General features: G+C 35.7%; 2 protein-coding genes across 4 annotated transcripts in view; both read right to left on the bottom strand.

Annotated features, from left to right (window-relative positions):
• The window catches only part of VPS13A (vacuolar protein sorting 13 homolog A), a 237,353-nt gene that overhangs the window by 108,405 nt on the left and 108,414 nt on the right, over positions 1-20,534 (bottom strand). For all 3 annotated transcript variants that reach the window (XM_026001515.2, XM_026001519.2, XM_026001517.2), the window contains exons 27-33: positions 19,844-19,923; positions 18,135-18,194; positions 17,770-17,923; positions 16,941-17,057; positions 16,759-16,862; positions 11,635-11,802; positions 9,947-10,251 (exon numbers count right to left, since the gene is read on the bottom strand). In XM_026001515.2, coding sequence (XP_025857300.2) covers positions 9,947-10,251; positions 11,635-11,802; positions 16,759-16,862; positions 16,941-17,057; positions 17,770-17,923; positions 18,135-18,194; positions 19,844-19,923 — 988 coding nt within the window. The remainder of the gene's footprint in view (positions 1-9,946; positions 10,252-11,634; positions 11,803-16,758; positions 16,863-16,940; positions 17,058-17,769; positions 17,924-18,134; positions 18,195-19,843; positions 19,924-20,534) is intronic.
• LOC140599569 (heterogeneous nuclear ribonucleoprotein A1-like) lies at positions 1,255-9,895 on the bottom strand. The gene has a single exon (XM_072762708.1). It carries the CDS (start codon positions 2,154-2,156, stop codon positions 1,605-1,607), a length of 552 nt encoding a protein of 183 aa, XP_072618809.1. The 5' UTR covers positions 2,157-9,895; the 3' UTR covers positions 1,255-1,604.

Below are 20,534 nucleotides of genomic sequence, written 5' to 3'. Positions count from 1 at the left end.
ACATACAGTGTTATTATCAGTTCCAAGTGTACAATACAGTTATTGAACAATTCAATACATTAGTCAATGTTCATCACAATAGGTGCATTTTTAATCCCTTTTACCCATTTCCCCCATCTACCCAACCACCTCTCTGGCAAACATCAGTTTGCTCTCTATAGTTGAGTCTTTTTAGTTTGTTCATTTGTTCCTTAAACTATACATGGGTGAAATCCTATGTCTTTTGCTGAATGACTTATTTCACTTAGCATTATACCCTCTAGACTCACCCATTTTGTTGCAAATGCCAAGATCTCAATATTTACATACACACACACACATACACACCACTTGTTTATTCATCTATCGATGGACACTTGAGCTGCTTCCATAATTTGGCTATTATAAATAATGCTGCAAAAAACATAGGAGTGCATGTGGATACAGTTTCAAATTTGCTTTTCATATTATTTGGGTAAGTATCCAGTAGTGAAATTATTGGGTCATATGGAAATTCCATTTTTAATTTTTGGATGCACCTCCATACTGTTTCACAGTGGCTGTACCAGTGTGCATTCCTACCAGCAGTGCACAAGGGTTCCATTTTCTCCACATCCTCACCAACACTTGTTGCTTCTTGTGTTTTTGATTCTAGCCATTCTGACAGGTCTGAAGTGATATCTCAGTGGAGTTTTGATTTTCACTTCCCTGATAATGAGAGATGTTGGGCATCTTTTCATGTGTCTGTTGGCCATCTGTATGTCTTCTTTGGAGAAATGTCTGTCATCTCTTCAGCCAATTTTTAAAACTGGGTTTGTGTGTGTTAACTTCTTTATAGATTTTGAATAACAACCCCTTACCAGATAGATCATTTGCAAATATCTCTTCCCATTCACTGGCTGTCTTTTTGCTTTGTTGGTTACTTACTTTCCTGGGGTGAAGATTTTTATTTTGCTGTAGTTCCAATAGTTTATTTTTTGCCTTTGTTTCCCTTGTATGTAACTGTTTTCTCTTCTCTTGCTGTTTTTTAAGATTCTATCACTACTCTTTCCCCACTTTAATTACTATGAGGTCCTGGTGTGGGCTGATTTTGCTGGGGGTTCTCTGGATGCTTCCTGGATCTGGATTTCTGCCTTCTTCCCCAGGTTCAGGAAGGTTTCAGCTATTATTCCTTCAAATTTTCTGCCACCTTTTCCCTCTTCCCCTTCTGAGATCCCGAAGATGTGAATGTCACTATACTTCGTGGTGTTGCTGAGTACCCTTAAACTACTTTCATTTTTTTTTTTTAAAGACACATTTATTCAGCGTCATGATCAGACTATTACATTTAGCAATCAACAGCATGGGTGCAAAAAAAAAAAAATCTACATTAAAACCCTTTGTTGGAATGCTTTACACTTTCCACAGAACAGAAACTAAAATAACCTGTTATACAGTTAGTCACAAATACAGTCCTCGAGTTTTTTGCCCATACACATGAGTATTGTCTAAAACATGTCTTCTTTGTAGCAGCTAGGCCCTGCCACCACTGTGCTTGGCTGAGTTCACAAATCTGTTGTAACCTGTAGCTTCCCTGTCACTTCTCTGGCTCTCCTCTCCTGCTAAGCTTTGTTTCCTGGCAGTAATTAAAACCTTCTGCCACTGCCATAGCTGCTGCTGCTGGAACCGCCAGAGCCACCTTGGTTTCGTGGTTTGGCAAAGTATTGGCCTCCACCACCATAGGGGCCAGAGCTTCTGCCTCCAAAATTTCCTCCTTTCATGGGTCCAAAATTTGAGGATTGATTGTTGTAATTGCCAAAATCGTTATAGCTTCCGCCACCTCCAAAGTTGCTTCCGTCATTACCAAATTCGTTATAGCCATCCCCACTGCCACCGTATCCACCACCACCTCGACTGCCACCGAAGCCACCTCGACCACTGAAGTTCCCTCCACGACCAAAGTTGTCATTCCCACCAAAACCACCTCCACGACCACCACCAAAGTTTCCAGAACCACTTCGGCCTCTTTGGCTGGACGAAGCACTAGCCATCTCTTGCTTCGATAGGGCTTTCCTTACTTCACAGTTGTGGCCGTTCACAGGATGGTATTTTTGAATGACAATCTTGTCTACAGAGTCGTGGTCGTCAAAGGTCACAAAAGCAAAACCTCTCTTTTTGCCACTGCCTCGGTCAGTCATGATCTCAATCACTTCAATTTTCCCATACTGTTCAAAATAATCTCTTAGATGATGTTCTTCAATGTCTTCAATGCCACCGACAAAAATCTTTTTCACAGTTAAGTGGGCACCGGGTCTTTGAGAATCCTCTCAGGAGACAGCCCTCTTTGGTTCCACGACTCTTCCGTCCACCTTGTGCGGCCGGGCGTTCATGGCTGCATCCACCTCCTCCACGGTGGCGTACGTGACGAACCCAAAGCCTCTGGAGCGCTTGGTGTTGGGGTCTCTCATTACCACACAGTCTGTAAGCGTCCCCCATTGCTCAAAATGGCTCCTCAGACTCTCATTGGTCGTTTCGAAGCTCAAACCTCCGATGAAGAGCTTCCGCAGGAGCTCGGGCTCTTTGGGAGACTCTGACTTAGACATGACGGCAGTGGGAGGGGAGACTTTAACAATGCTTACTCGGCAGCGACCAGGGGCAGAAAGGCTACTTTCATTTTTTTAATTATCCTTTTCTCTCTCTCTCTGGTTGCTTGACTGCTTTCCATTGCTCTGTCCTCCAAGTTGCTGGTCTATCTATCATCTTTCTGCTTCCTCTAGTCTATTTATTCTCTCTCACGTATTTTAAACTTTAGTTATTGAGTTATTAATTTCTGATTGATCCTGTTTTCTCTTTGTTGACGGTCTCACTGAAGTCCTCCCTCTTTTCTTAAGTCCAATGAGTATCTTTATGATCATTACTTTAAATCCTCTGTCAGGCATATTATCTCCATTTTGTTTAGCTCTCTTTCTATAACTTTGTCCCCTTTTTTCACTTGGGACACTTTCTCCATCTTCTCATTGTCTAACTCTTTATCTATTTCCATGTGTTAAGAAAATCAGCTATACATCCTGCTCTTAAAAGTAGTGGCCTTATGAAGAAGTCCTGTAGTATGCTGCAGTGCAATGTCCCCTGTACACAGAATGCAGTGCTTCAGGAGCACTTTCTATGTGGTATGTACACCATACTATGTCTGAGCTGAATTTGCCTTTAGTCCAATTTCCTGAGATGGCTCTCTTTGCCTGTTTGGGGAGAGTTTGGTTCCTGTGTTGTTAGTGGTCCAGTCTGGACTGCCCTGGGTCAGACCAAGTGTTTGCCAGGGCAGCGGTAGCAACGAACTACAGGGGCCTCCCCCTGTGTTGTCCCCGTGCAGCTTTTTTAGTGGGTAGGGCTGCAATCCGACCAGATGTCTGCCCCTGGCCTACAGCTGAGGCCCTAGGTGAACTGGTATGTGTGGTTATTTCCCCTCACCCTGTTGTAGGAGTCATTTTGGAATGGTTTTGGCCCCTTATCGAGCTGCTTGCACACTGCCAGGTCTGTGCCACCTATTTGGATGGACTCCTACAAAGAGTATGTTGGAGGCAGCAGGTCGTCTGGAGAATGCAGGGGCAGAGAGAGTATATGGTGCATGCAAGATAAGGTCTTCGTTGGTCTGCTACAGGAGGGGAACCTCCACTCAACCAGGAAAACTGCATAGCCATGATGGCTGGAGTGGGTCCGCAGAGTATGCAGAAACAGGGCGCATAATCAGCAAGCTGGTAGAAAGTGTCTGAGCTGTGCTGGTTCCCACTAGTGTCCGTGTATATAGGCTGTGGCACAGAGAAGGGTAATGGCGACGGTCAGCCTCTTTGTTCTTGCATGAGACTCACAAAGACCCACTATTCCTTCTGCACATGTTCTGATATTAGTAAATAAATCTTCTTCCTGTATACCCTAGACATTTTACAAACTGTTGCTTCTGTGCTATATCTCAAGGGGGCTGTTTGTTGTGCTATCTCTTTGATGGTGGGTACTCAGTTTCCCATTGTGCTTCGGCTTTCCTCCCAGAGGTGAGCCCGCTGACTTTTAAAGTCCCAGATATTAAGCCACACTGATTTTAGAACTTGCTAAGTTATGTCGCTGTGATTTTCAAAGCCAAATGTTATTAAGATTCATTTTCTTAGTGAGGTCCCCCATGCCTGGGATGGGATCTGTATCTCTCTCTTCTCCATGCTCATAGGTGTCCCTCCCACCTATGGACGGACAGTCCTGAGGGTCAGTTTGGCTCCCTAATGTGTCTCTGCCTTCCTATTCTCTTCGATGTGGTCTCTTCTCTACATTTAGCTGTGGACAGTCTCCTCTGCCAGTGTTCAGGTCATTTTCTGGGTTATTTATACTGACTGTGGGTGTTATCTAGATTTATCCATTAGAGGAGGTGAGCCTGGGATCTTCCTATTCTGCTATTTTCTCTCGAAATTCCTCATGTACAATTTTAATAACTGCATATTAAATGACTATATCAAAGTCATTTTGTCAACCTTCTGTTAAAAAGTTATGTTGTTTTTAATTCTTCATTATAATAAAAACTTGGAAAAAAAACCTTGGATTTTATCTTTCTATGGATCTTTGAGTAAATTTCTTCTTCTGGACAAACTGCAAGAAACATTAATTGCTGTGTCAAAAGACTGCTTCCTTAAAAAACTTCTCCTTACCAGTACTACCCAGTATCTCAGGTAGATACCTTTCTTATGCAATCACATTCTATTTAACATACTATAGTTTATTGTCAACAGTTACAATTAGAATAAAAGGTTCATGAAAGAAGGGACTATGTTTATTTTATTCTAGCTTTATGCCAGTCTTTCATTTAGATAACTGCAATATGTTGTGTGCTGTACAATTATTTGCTAAAATAAAAAGGCAGAGTGTCACTTTGCCTGACATCTCAGTTGGGAACATAGGCTTTGGTAGATCAACATGTCTCATGATTATATACATCTTATAGAAGTAACTGTAAAAATGTCATGAGTATTGATTTTGGAGTTACAAACAGGTTTTAGTGAGTGGGCAAATTCACGAAGATAGAATCTGTGTATAATGAAGACTGACTATAGATATGAATAATGAAGATACATATACACACATGTGGTCAATCACTGGCTTTCTATCCTGTCTCACTGTTTTTATCATTTTACTTCATAATACATTTTAGAAGTATTTAATACAATTCAATCTATTTTAATAGTACCTCAAATGTTATGTCTTCATTCCCTATCTCAATTTCTTCTTTTAAAAATATCTTCGCAACATCTTGTCCATTATTTATATTTCCAAAACACACTTCATAATAATTTTGAAAGACTTTAACAAGAACTATTTACTTTTTACTGAGAATATATTAAATGTATAAATTAATGTATATAAACTGACATCTTTATAATATTAGGTCTAGGAAAATACTCTCTCCCCATTTAATCAAGATTTCTTTCTGGCCATTGGTTAAGTTTTACATCTTTCCTTATAAAAGTATTGTAAATGTCTTTTTAAAATTTTACATTGCAATTAACAGCTTTGCAACAAAATGATTTCAACACAAGTGGTCACAAATATGAATGCTTATTTATCTTTGTGTGTTTTTCTATGAAGCTGTAACCAAACTGAATTTCTAAATATCAATAATTTTAAAATAATTTCAGAGAAAATTGGTTACACTCTTTAACTAATTCTATTTCCAGAACATGTCTGCAGGAAATGAGTTATCCTAAACATATGAGTAGAATATCAGATAAGCACTGATGAACTATATCATTAGTCATCCTTACAGCATTATTTATAACAGCAAAAAAAAAACAGAATCAAATTGACTTTCTAACAACAGATAACTGAATTTTTAAAAACCTGCAGGATAAAATGATTTATAAAAAATTTTGCGAGCAGCCTGGGTGGCTCAGCAGTTTAGCACCTCCCTCAGCCCAGGGCCTGATCCTGGAGACCTGGATCAAGTCCCAAGTCAGGCTCCCTGCATGGAGCCTGCTTCTCCCTCTGCCTGTGTCTGTGCCTCTCTCTCTCTCATGAAAATAAATAAAATCTTAAAAAAGAAAAGAAAAAAAAATTTGCACTCAACATGGAAAAATATTTATAGCACATTGTTAAAGGAAAAAAATAAATTTATAATCCAAAATATACAATATAATTCTTACTTTACTCAAGTATATATACAGAAATAATGAACTAGAAAAAACACACCAAATTATTAGTAGTACTTACCTTTGGCCATATTGTCAGCAATCTTTTCTGTTTATCTTAATATCATTTTATGTATTTCTTCAATAAAAAGTTAACTCATTTTTGGACATGAAAATAATATTTTTAATGCTCTAGAGATATTTAATAAACTCTTTTCAAAACAATCTATTTGTAATAACGATTCACACCTAATTTATACCTACTATTTCTTGAAATAAGGCAAAATGTGATGTTTTTTCAGTAAATTTAGACTTTTATACAGTTTAAAAGTTAACGAGCCATTTAAAGTTTAAATTGCTACTCTATAGCCTATTATTAAAACAGAAGTCTCTCACCTCAGTATTTTCCTATGATTTCTGACTTCTCTGGACTTAGCTGAACAAATCATTCTACATTTTCCAATGTCTTTACTGAATCTATCACCTTAACTGAAACCTAGCTCTCCATGGAGCTCTATTAAATAGAGGCCAATTTTTCTCCAACACCCTATTAATCTCAGGGTTACGAGATACAGAAGTCCTTTCCCTTAATTTGCAATGATACAAATGATAGGAGTCACCTCTGACTCCTATCCCTTTAAGCATATCAACCAGTTTTATCATCTTCTACTCTTGCTTTAATCATTCAACAACTAGTCAATGCTTACTTTTGAAGACTTTGGAGAAGTCTTTGAAGACTTTTGATAAATCTCCAATTTATAAACCTCTCTCTACATTCTTTTACTCTACAGTACCCTGGCTTCCTTTTATTTCTTCCATCTCCATTATCCATTAACATGACTCTCAATATTTAACAATCCTGTCCCACCACCTTCAGTCACATCTGCTTGTTAAAAATTCAGTCTTGCCTGAATCCAACACCAAATATCAAGTACTACATGAAAAAAAATCACATACTATTAATTCGTGGTTAACAATATCAACAGAGCCCTCAACATTGTCTCAACATACCCTCCGGGATTGCATCTCTCTGCCTATCCTTCTTAATCTCTTCTGAGAAATATATGTTCCTTATGTATTGGCATTTGTCAGCATTCTGTCCCTATGTCCCACTGTATGACATGGCTTTAATAACTACCAAAATATTACGAAGGACTCCCAAATCTAGAAGTCCCACAAACCCTCTAACATCTATACACATGCGTCCAAGTGTCCTTCAATCACTTTCTCTACATCTCCACATCAAAGTCAGACAACTTCCAAGTTACTTTACCTACTAGAGAACTCAGTGTCTCTACACAGCTTTTTCTCTTTATTGCTCTATCTTATCTCGGTGAAGTGCATTATCACCAAATTTTACAAGCCTGCAACTTGAGTCAAAAAATTTAACTTCTCTGCTTGAACCCTGACATCCATTCAACAAGCTCTTACTATAAATTCTATTTCAAATTTCTCTTAACTAGATCTTCTATTACCTCACTTCTCTACTCTAGCCAGCATTACATATAAATCTTATGTGAATCTCACTTGTAGTTAGTAAATCATTCTTTCAACCTCCAATGTTGTCTCCTTTTGATCTGGGTTTTCTACAACCCTTCCAAAATCTAACTATGATTCTATTTTTGTGCATCATATCAGTAAATTCATTAAATAACACTTACCTCGACAATGAGGTGGATACTATTTATTCATCCCCTGTAAAGACTGTTCATTATTATACTTCTTGTTCCCTAGTACAGTACCTGGGATATACTAGGTGCTTAGTAAGTACTTAAATATTCAATTGATGAATTTCTCCTTCCATCCAAGATGAGATAACATGAACCAAGTTTACCATCCTAACTGAAACTCCTCTTCATCAGAAAACCCCACTTAAAATATATTAAAAAGTGTTTTTCAAGACATACAATATCATGCAACAAATAGTCATTCCTGAGAAGTGGTTAAAACAACAACAACAGCAGCAGCAACCAACCAACCAACAAGGTGAGTTCTGTAATTGCCCCAACTTTCTTATTCTTGAGATAATTTACAGGCCATGGCAAAGGGAGATAAAGCCAGAAAAGGCCACCAAAGTCTGCAAGTTGAGATGACAGAGCTCACAGTCCAAAAAGAGCAAGGCAGTCATAGTTCATATAGTAAAGTGCCAGAGAGAAGAGAGTATAGAGAGGAACTCTGAAATTTTAACACTAAATGCCTACATTAGATAAGAAATGTTCAAAGTGATAATCTTAGCTACCACCTAATGATAACTTACAAAAAGAACAAAATTAAACCCAAAGTCAGCAGAAAGAAATATCAAAGCAGAAATCAATGAAACAGAAAAGAGAAAAACAAGAGAGAAAATCAAAAGCTAGTTCATTAAGTAAAAATACACAAATTATAAATATCAAGAATAAAGGGGATGATACCACTATAGATATTAATGAATAAAAGGAGTATTATAGACAACTTTATGCCATAAAATTTTATAACTGAGATAAAATGAACAAATTTCTTGAGAAAAAGATCACTTGAGAAAAAAAATTAATTTGAATAGTCCTGAGTTTATTAAAGAAATGGATATTGCATTTTAAAAACTCCCATAAGCCAAGTCCAGGCCCAAATGGCTCTGTGGTAAACTCTATACAATATTTAAGGAATACCACATTGTACACATATTGTCACACATGTATACATGTCAAAACTTACCAATTGTATACTTTAAAGATATGTAATTCATTACATGTCGATTATACCTCAATAAAGCTGCCTTAAAAATATTCAACTAATAGAAAAAAGGCCCAGCAGCACCTGGCTGGCTTAGTTGGTAGAGCATGTGATTGTTGATCTAAGGGGTCAGAAGTTTGAGCCCCATGGTGGGCATAGAGTTTACTTAAAATTTGAAATTAAAATTCTTAAAAAGACAGAAGTAGAGGTAGCAAAATAAAGGGAATGAGAAAAATAAAATGAGATCAAAGAAAAATGATAGGAAGAAGAGGGCAAGTGGTATAAACAGAGTGGTATAAACAGAGATGGATCCAAGTTGAAAAAGAAATACAGTGCTAAATCTAGAATAGGTGACTAGAAATAGCATGGAAACATGATAAGAAGTTCTGGAACACTCACTTATTCTCTTATTCTTCTAATTTATATTAGGAGATTCACTTATTCTCCTAATTTGTAATCCTAAACCCAATGACTACATATGACTGTATTCTTTGTTTTTTTGTTTTGTTTTGTTTTAAATTAGAGCATCAGATCCATAGTACAAAGCTCATAGAGTAGTTTGAGTAAAGCTGTATTACAAAGTGAATAAATGTATATTAGAAATTCCCTCACTTCTTTCATAATCTTCTGACTTACAAGGAACTACAAATAAGCACAAATACACATCCTCAAATAATAAATTGTACAGTGTTCCTAATTACCTAAGGAGTAATTTTCAAATACCATCTAGGTGTTCAAAAAACTAGACGAGTATAATAGATCTTGCCAAAAAGCTTGGTGAAGAGAAAAATCTCAAAATGAAGTATAGTCATATAAAATAAAATCTCCCTCTAGACAGAAGACTCAGGATGCCAAAACCTTTAATGAAGAAAGTTTGAAAAAGATTGCATTTGGGGCACCTGGGTGGTTCAGTCGGGTCAGTGCCTGCCTCTGGCTCAGGTGGTGATTCCATGGGCCTGGGATCAAGTCCCACATTGGGCTCCTGGTCAGCTGGGAGCCTGTTTCTCCCTCATGCCTCTGCCTGTCTCTCATGAATAAATAAGTAAAATCTTAAAAAAAAAAAAAAAAAAAAAGGAAAAAGATTGCATTCTCCACAATTGTAATTAAGAAAAGCTTACCTGTATAGTCGCATTTCACTCAGCCTTATTGTTATCAAATCAATAACTGGTGGGGGGTTGCTCTGGCTCTCTGTTATTATATGGAATGTGTTTGTCATTGTAATTAGTCCAAAATCAGCAACAAAAACATTTTCAGAAACTGGAGACTGTGGGATGACTACCACTGGGGCTTTGATGTTAACATCCAATGCCATTCTAGAACTCCTCTGTGCCAATTCTTTTACACCAGTAGCAGCCATTCCTGCTGCTTGAACAGTAGCCTCAGCCAAAGCCTGTTTAGCCGCTTGAAAATTATCTATAAAAGCCTAAAAGATAACAAAATTATATTCTTAAGGTTACCATTAAGAAATGATTGTTAAATGTATCTTGATGTTTTTTATTTCATCTCCATGAGAAAAAATTTTTCTTGGTACAACCATTCTTTATTGAAAGTCTGGTTGTCTGTATTCAGTCTCAGTTTTCTGCAACAAAAGTTAAGAAACACCAAGATATAGAAAAAACAAAAATCTTGTCCCTGGAAGAGAGCAACATGTGGATATTGCAAGGTTTCATTGAAAACTATTTCCCTTTATTATCTCACTTTCCCTAATGGCTAAGCAAGCACACTGTATTTCCCTATGCAGCCTCAATGGAAGGACAGCTTATTTATGCTTGTAAGATAAAAAAATAATGGAAAAAATAATAAAATATGTTTGTTCAGAACTCTTAAATTTTTTAATTCTGAACTCTAGAAAATACTTCAGTAACATAAATTATATCTAGAATTAGACTTGATTTTAAAATTACACATCTAGAATTAGACTTAATTTTAACACTTCCATGTTCCAAAGCAATTTATTTTCAGTAACTTTTGAGTAAAAGACTATCACAGCAGGGCTCAGGGACATAATGATTTTGAATTATAAAAATAAATCAGAAAAAAATAAAAATTAGACCAAGGATGCTTGTTCATCTCTTCTACTTCTGTCGAGAAAATTCTTATGTCTATTAGGAAATGCATTGTAACCTCAATTTAAAAGATCACAAAAATAATTTATTTAATCAATATAATAATCAAATGATTATCCAGTTTATACATCAGAATTTAGAGACAACATTTTTAAAAAGTGAACACTAAAGTCACAGAGATAGGTATGACACTCACAGAAAAAAAAAGTATCAGCTGACAGCAAGGGAAAAACACAGGGGGAAAATACTATGAAGAGGAGAAAAAGAACTCAAACACCTTATGGCAGTATCATACAAGGCTAATTCTTAACCCTTTAAAGCCCCAGATAATCACAGTTACAATATGCAGCAGCAAATAAAATTTCCATAATGATTACATGAGATCAAAACAAACTTCAATTATATATTTAGTATTTTTAATTAGAAGTCAGGTAAAACAAAGACAAACCAATTATATGTAAAATAAAGAATTTATATATATAACAAATCCTATACATGGTATATAATGTACATATATTTAATATATTAAAATATATTTTTGAATTAACTTGAGTATTCTCCTATACAAAAATGATGTTATATAAATAACACTATGCATTTCAGTCATGATAAAAGATAACCAGAAAAGTCTGAAAAATCAGGGAGGGAAAAAGCCAGGAATTATTGTTCTTTATCTATGTGTGACACACAGCAATTTCCAACTAGTAGAAAAAAATAAAAAATTTGATTAACATACTTACCAATATAGAGTATAGAAATTTTGTGACAAAAACTACTTCAATGCAACCAACAGTTAAGTTAACTTGAACATCAACCACATTCATATCTGTGTATGCAGAACCAGCAGTTGCATCCACAAAAGAAATCATTTTGAAGCTAAACACTTCTTTTCCAGTGATGTAAACAGCCTTAATGAGAGAAAATTTAACTATCAAAACCCATTTTTGAAATGTGCTTTTAGTACAAAAATACAGCTTAGAATAATAAAACATACACACATACTTCGAAAATCTTCCAAGTATTCAAGTGAAGTACAAACAAAGCAGTAATTCTAACATCACTGTTTCTTTTTTTTTTTCTTTTTTTCTTTTTTAACATGGGGGCTGGAACTCACAAACCTTTAAAAATTAGACCTAAGCTGAGATCAAGAGTTAGACGCTCAAACCACTGAGCCACACAGGTGCCACCTAACACATGTATCAGAACCTCTACTGCAAAGTTTTTCAAATTGGTGATAAAGTTTCCTTTGTGGGTCATGAAATCAACTTAGGTCTGGTGCAACGGTTTATTTTAAATGAGGAAAACGGAAGAAAAAATGATCATAAATTTTCATTTAGTGTGTATACTTGTGTAATGATAGTCACCATATAAACACATTCTTTGGTCACTGTAAAAGGTTCAAATAACAATGTACCTCTGCAACTTAATGAAATTTACTTTTCTTTATTTGAGATATGTGAATAGGTTTTCCAGACTCTTCAACAAGTCTCCTCCTATCACTACACTTTTATCTTCCTTATTGTTTGTGAAGGTCATCTCAACTGCTGAACAAGACCTACCTAATGCAGTTTAAAATCTCAAGTTCTGCAATACTAGTGAAAAATGGTAGAGACAATAGCACATGTGAAATGTCAAAAATATTTTGGAAGACAGACGTATCATCAACTTAGTTGACAGGTTTCCTGACCCTCCTAAATACTAGAAGGCAGAAAGCTGAAGAGCCATCAGCAAGCAAATGAATTCCAACATGGAACAAAGAAAACCTAAAGAACCAAAGATATATATAAGGAGCTCTGAAGGCCGAGGTGCAAGGTGAGGTTGAAAAAAAAGTCTACAGTTCTGCTTCTGCCTTGGATGTAGAATGCTGGGCAGAAACCCATTTCAAACCTTAACAACAATAAAGAGCCACAGATAACTATAAAATCATAACTTTTCTTAAAAACCATTAGAAATTTGAGGATATAAGCCAGCCAAGCAGCCTAAAATCTAAGGATAAAAAAGTACCTTCAAGAGAGACAAAACACAAACACCAGCTTACCTGTGTTAAGGGAAAAGAGAGCCACCAGGCACCATATAAGCTAGGTAAGAAGAATTCAGCTAAATGGTAATGGAGTACTATGGACTAATGTGATATACAGAATCTCTGGCAGCCACAGACTCAAGAGACGTTTGCCCCCAGTTGCAAGGACTTTACTGGGAGCTTTCTGCGGAGAGCTTTTAAGACTGGGATAGAGTAAAAGATAAGTCTTTTCTTGGTTAGGACCCTAGAAGAGGGAGAAGTCTTCACTGACAAAAGCACCATAGGACCTCCAAGATTATTCTCTTCTCAGAACAGAACCTTAAGAAACTAGGAGAAGGGGTGTCTGGGTGGCTCAGTTGGTTGAATGTCTGCCTCTTTGATTTCGGCTCAGTTCATGATCTTGGGTTCCTGGGATCCAGCTGCACTCTGGGCTCTGCACTCAGTGAGGAGTCTGCTTGAGGATTCTCTCCTCCTCTCCTGCCCCTCCCCTGGCTTGCACACTCCCTAAATAAATAAATCTTAAAAAAAAAAAAAAAAAAAAGGCAATATTTTGTTGTCCTCTGGAACCAAGTGAAGATGCTATACCCTCAAGGGCTAGGATAAAAGAAAACTCCTTCCACACCTGGGGGTTGAAACCCTCTGGGGACCCTACCATTCTAGGTCACCTTCTCCTAGGAGAGGGAAGAATATTCTCTCTCACAAAGGAACTACCAAAGAAATGAGTCAGATGCCATGGGGAAAAGGGTCAGATTCATCAAGATTGTCCTGTTTTATTTTATTTTTTTAAGATTTCTTTATTTTAGATAGAAAGTGTATGCACAAGCCAAGGAAGGGGCAGAGGGGGAGAGAGGGAGAGAGAAGAGGACTCCCTGCTGAATGCAGAGCCTGACGCAAGGTTCCATCTCGGGACCCTGAGATCATGACCTGAGCTGGTATCAAGAGTCAGATGCCTAACTAAGCCATCTATGTTCCCCAAGGATGCCCCATTTTAGATATCTAAAGGAACAGGCCTGGCTAGGACTGAAATAGGACCAGGACAACTAAGAAGCCTACTCAAAACACCTCTCCCCCAACAAAATACTCACCACTGAGCAAGCAAGCACTGAGGAAAAAGCCGCAGTAAACTCCATCATCAAAGAAACATTCAAGAGGATAGAAAGAGAAATTTCTGAGGTATGGAAATAAGAGGGAAGATCAAAAGCAGAGCATGGAGCAACATTTCAGAGACAAAGTTGCCTGTCCTAAGCACAAAATATAGCTGAAGGAATCTGAAGTAATGGCATAAGGAAGGCCAACATATTAAATAAAACTCAAACCCAGCTCAGCTCTCCATTAAATTGTCTCAACCTCCACGCTAATAGCCCAGCAGAAAAAGAAAAAAAAAACACATTATCAGACAAATATTATTCATTTAACTATCTGTCTCATATATGATCTGTCTTACTAGTTCCAGAAATAGCTAGAAGGAAGATAAATATGTAAGATCTTTTTTTTAAAAAAATTAATTGCTCTAAAGAGAACTGTCTAAATCAAAGTCAGTACATATTTATTATGGATTTTCAGCATACATAAAAATAAAACATAGTACAATAACACCATGTAAAACAAAATTAGGAACTGAGAATATAGTATGATAAGATATACTATACATGAAGTGGTAAAACAGTACTACAAGGTAGAGTGTGAGTAAAAATATGTATTATAAACCCATGGGAAATCATAAAATCAATGATAAACAATTAATCCAAAATCACCTTGAAAAGAGGAGACAATGCAACAAACAAAACAAAACCACCAGAAAATAGAAAATGACTAGGGAGAGAGCAAATTTCAATAATTGGATTTTTTTTAATGGCACAGATACAGTCTAAAAGCCAGATATTGTCAGATGGAAAAAGAAGCCAAGACTGAAATACATACTGCCTCTAAAAGACTCACTTTAAATATAAAGACACAGATTAAAGGATATTAAAAAATATACCATGTAGACACTAACCAAAGAAATCTGGAGTGGCTGGCTATATTACTACCAAAGCAAACTTCAATATAAGGTTAATTACCAAGGACAAATAGAGATACTGACATTTATGGAACGTTCAACCCAACAACAAACAGATATACACGATATCTAGAACATTGGAACATTCACCAAAGTTGATCATGTTTTATGGCCCATAAAACAAATACCAACATGTTTAAAAGAACCAAGAAAGTTTCTTCTGACCACAGATTTAAACTGGAAATCAATAACAGAAAGATATCTGAAAAGCATCTCAAAATATCTGGAGGTCAAACAACGTATTTTTAAATAAACCATGAGTAAAAAAGAAAGTTACAAGAGAAATTAGAAAATATTTTGGAATGAATAAAAACAAATATATCGAAATTTATGTATACAAGAACAGTGCTTAAAGAAAATCTATAGCCATGAATGCTTAATATTAGAAAATAAGATTTCAAATCAATAATCTAAGCTTCTACCTTAAGAAACTAGGAAAAAGAAGAAATTAAATCCCAAGCAAGCAGACACAGAAGAAAATAAAAAAGAGCAGAAATAAATGAAATTTAAAACAAAGAACACTGAACTGAACCAGAAACTAGTTTTTTGAAGACATTAATTGATGAATCTCTAGTCAGACTGGTCAAAAAAAAAAAAAAAAAAAAACCTGAATTGCATATGCCAAAAAACAATCAGACTTAAAAGGCTACATACTGTAATACTCCATTTATTTAATAAGAATGGCAAGACTCCAGGGGAAAAAAAACGGACTTCTTGACGCTAGGATGGGGAAAAGGGTTAACTACAAAGGGCAGGAGTAACTCTGGGAGGTGAGAGTCCTATCCATCATCCTTAAAGTTGCTGGAAGTTATACAGCTGTCAGTGTTCAACAAAACTTCTTACTTCTTAATGCTTTAGTACTTTGGTTTTTTTCTTAAATAAAAGCAACAGAAGCACATTAAACCATGGCTTCTGGAAAATTTCTTGTTCCTTAGTATTATGGACCATGCACATCTCATCTTTGGCACTCTTGTTATCTCACGCTAGCAAGTCATAATAAGAAAATATAAAGAGTAAGGATTTTTATTTAACATAAAAATCAGGGCATCACTGTATCTCATTGGTGTTATTGGCTGAGCTTATTCACTTATTTCCTTTCACACTCCAAACTCTGACTTCATAACTCAAGAAGTACCTCAGCCTTTCCTGATACTACTACTTGATGTTCTCATTACTCTCTTAAATATAGCGTCTTACCAAAAGGCTCCACTGTTCAAAAATTACCTGTCCAACTTTACAACACTATCTGGAATCTCACTGTCCTATACCAAGTACGAACACCTACACCTTCAACCACTAGCCATCCAGTTCAAAGGACTCTGTTAACATTGTGAAAAGCTATACCAGAGTAAGGACCCATGAAAATAAAGTAAAAGATAATCTCATCTGTTCAGTCTGACTCTATATCCTCTGCTGTTGAAATCTAAAATGCATCACAGAGTTCACAGTAATCCAAGAGAAGAGAAAAAAGAAAAAATTGAAAAAGGCATTTACTAACTGCCCCTTCTCAGCCCCCAACTATGTTTCAGGAGCATTATATAAACTTATTTATGAGATATTTGATCTTCATTTTACAAATAAAGAAACAGAATCTTATTTTAAGTCACTCATCTGCTAAGGAACAGAGCTAAGAAACAAACCCAATTACACCTAACTCCAAATCCAGCCACCTAATAAGTAAGCTACATTGCTAAATTCTGACAACAAATTTATACCTATGACCAATGTTTAAAGAAAATCATATTTAATGAGGTACACTATTAAGTAAAAGGAACAAATTCATACCTTTTTGTATACAGCTGTTTTATCAGAATCCAAAACAATGATATTCCTTAGTTTTGCATTTATTTCAGTTGCTGCAGGCCTCATAATGATCTCAGAATCAAGCCCTAAGGGAATGTAAGGATTATTAAATGCCTTTTCTTTAATTTAATAATTCTGAATATATTTTTCTCAAATTTTATTACCTTCAATCTTAATTTCAGAAATGTTACGTTTCTGATCTTGAATAAAGATCTGTAAACAAGATAATTCTGCTAAAATTTGCAAGGTAATAATATCTTCATTCTTCGATAGTTTTAAAGCTGCAAAACATAAAGAAAGACTTTTAGTAGTCACCTCACTACTCTAATAAAGTAACTGAAGTATAAGAAAAATTAATGATAATACTAGAGGAAAACCTGATCTGCAATTCCACTGAAAGCAAGGAAGATATTCCCTACTAAATTAGGAATTCTTAAAAAATAAAAAATCAAATATAATGAAAACAAAGCCAAACAAATCAGACACAACAAAAAATGGTTCCTAGATGAGACTAATATTTGAAACTAAAAAATTATAGTTGTAAAATCACAAATCATTTGAGATACAATGATTATGATAATAGTTCTCAATGTCGAACCTGCATCTTCTCATTACTTAAAGAGTACTTGATTAAAGAATATACTCTAAAAATGATTCAAATTTTCTTAGTTCTATTTTTCTAATCTAAAATTATGATAATAAATGCATAAATTATAATACAGATCAAATACTAAATATTAGACTAAAAATTATAGATTGTATAGACTGTATAATATTAGACTAAAAAATATGATAAGTAAAAGCCACATTTTCTTCACTGGTAATCATTATGTTTATTATTTTCTAAATTTACCTGGGATATAATCATCTTTCCAGATATTAATCTAGGCAAGAGAATTTTGAAGCCAATGTTATACATGAATAATCAAGCAAAGGCTAACTTATTATTAATCTGACAGGGTACAAAACTTTGAAGCTGAATTTTAAACATACGCATTTTTTTAATGACCTCTCCTTTGTCTTCAGTCTCTGCAACAGACACTGGGGCTGATTTTTCTTCCAACTGTGGAAGTATATTATTAAAATAATTTATTGTATTCAGAAGTGCTTCGGTATGTAAATGAATATCCAAAGAGGAAAAATTCACCTAAAGAACAAAGCTCATTTTAGTAATAGGTCAATAAATATTTGTTTGCTGCTCAGTATCAGGCACTATGATTTGTGGTATAAAGGATAGAGTTTATAATATTCCATTTTCATCCTCAAGAATCACACAGTTCTAGTTACAAAATAGTCTTCGTAATGTATTTACTTAGAAACACAATATCTAATTAAAAATAAATATTACTCGCTCATACCTTAATCAGTTGTACAGCATTGTTATAAGTACTTTTCAAGTTAGGCAGATTCTTTTCAGCCTATCCAAAGAGAAAAAGCAAATCTGTTTGAATACATTAGGAAGACATATAGTCTATACAATTGCAACTCTATAAGGTCCTTTCTAATTCTTCCTCCATGTGACAGAATTGTCTACCAAGTATCCAAATACTGTGCATTATGTTTAGATCTAGAATGCTTTTGTCATATAAAAGCTAATGCTGGGGCAGCCTGGGTGGCTCAGGGGTTTAGCACCACCTTCGGTCCAGGGTGTGATCCTGGAGATCCGGGATCGAGTCCCACGTCAGGCTTCCTGCATGGAGCCTGCTTCTCCTTCTGCCTGTGTCTCTGCCTCTCTGTCTCTCATGAATGAATAAATTTAAAAATATATTGAAAAAATTTAAAAAAGCTAATGCTATAAACAAAAACCCTAAAATATCTATATCAGTCATAGTAAAAATGGTCTTAAAAGCAATAAAATACTCTTTCAGCACTGTTATTATGATAAAGTATTTTTTTAAAGGTTTGCGAAAGAGAACATGCATGTGAGCATGGGGAGGGGCAGAGGGAGATGGAGAAACTTTAGCAGACTCTTCACTGAGGTCAGAACCCCATGTGGGGCTTGACCTCAAGACCCTGAGATCATGATCTGAGCCGAAACCAAGAAGTCAGTCAGATGCTTATTCTGACTGTACCATCTAGGTGCCCCAAATTATTTTTAAGATTTTTATTATTAGATTTTTGAGATAGAGCACACATATACATACACACATGAATGAAAGGGGAAGGAGCAGAGGGGCTTCCAAGCCGACTCTATGCTAAGCAGAGAGCCTGAAGTGGGACTTGATTCCACAACTCTAAGATCATGACCAGAATGGAAACCAGGAGTCAGAAGCTCAACAAACTGTGCCACCCAGGTACCCCTATGATAAAGTAATTATTAAATTAACGTGGCACTTACATAAAAACAGGTCAGTGAAAACGTGGAATAAATTTTAAGTAGACCCTAATACATATAAAAACTTGATGAAATGAGTATCATAAATCAATAGAAAAGGAATGGAGTCACGGAAACCAGGAAAATGAGGTTAACTTCAGGTAACATTGGGAAATCAAATGAAAGCCTCATCTCATATAGTATATCACAATAAATTCCATCAAGATTAAAAAGTTTGGGTTTATGGTGCCTTGGGTGGCTCAGTTGGTTAAGCCTCTAACTCTTTATTTTGGCTGAGATCATGATCTCAGGGTTGTGAGATCAAGCCCAGCACCAGGCTCGATGCTCATCTGGAAATCTGCTTGAGATTCTCTCTCTCCCTGTCTTTCTGCCTCTCTCCCACATACCCCACACTTGTGCTCACTCTATCTCTGTCAAATAAATAAGTCTTTGAAAAAAGAAAAAAACTTTGGGTTTGTTGGGTTTTTTTGTGTGTGTGTGTGTGGGTTTGTTTGGTTTCGGTTACCTGATGGAGGAAAAAAACTCAATTTCATTTCTACTTAGAACAGAGGTCTATTATTTTTCTATATTAAGTGTATCAATAAAGAATGACAAAAGAAGAAAACCCTAAAGTTTTAGGAGTTCTAGAAAACACATTACAATGTAGATTAAGCTGAACTTAACTAACAAAACTTGATTACAACATTTCAGAAGTACACTTACCAAAGCAAACATACAAACGGAAGTGCTTACCTTCACATATTCCAATGTTAGCAGATCTTCCATCGTATTATCCAGTGTTGTAACCAAATAAATTGGTTTCTTGTTTTCATCTAAAAATGATTTTTAAAATTACTCTTCCATATTAAAAAATAATGGAAAATAAGTAACAGAAACATTAATAAAACATAACTGGAAAAGAAGAATTTCCTGTATCAGCTTTGGGCCTTGGATTCTACCTTGGTTCTCCTTCCTCCTTTATTTTAAATTCTGAGGCTATAATTTCTCCCCACAATTCCCTTCCCGTCTCCTATGTCACACTGTGAAACAATTTTATTATTCTAAACTTAGATAGGAAGTAAGAAAAAGTAGCAATCAATTATAGAAAAAAATAGATTATTAGGAACAATGAAAGGACATGAAGAGAATCGTGGCCCTGAGCCATAGAAATGCCTAGAAAGAAAATTGTCAGACTCCTTGAAAAGCTAGTGTTTTTGAAAAGACAGATCAGGTATGTGATGAGAAACTAAGTTTTTCTGTGTATTAGTTTAGATTAGAATAAATCCAATTACTGTATAATTAGTTGTATTCTTGCTTCTGATCAAAACTTAAGAAAATATTAGGAACACTAGTGTAAAACAGCAGTTTGTAGAAGAGTTTTAAAACCAGCATCACTATATTACTTATGACTGTTCAAAATCAGTATCTCAATAGAAGGTTAGAA

This window comes from Vulpes vulpes, chromosome 1, assembly GCF_048418805.1.
Source record: "Vulpes vulpes isolate BD-2025 chromosome 1, VulVul3, whole genome shotgun sequence".
Taxonomy (NCBI): domain Eukaryota; kingdom Metazoa; phylum Chordata; class Mammalia; order Carnivora; family Canidae; genus Vulpes; species Vulpes vulpes.
The sequence above is the reverse complement of the archived record's forward strand: the minus strand, read 5'-3'. Positions and strand labels throughout refer to the sequence as shown.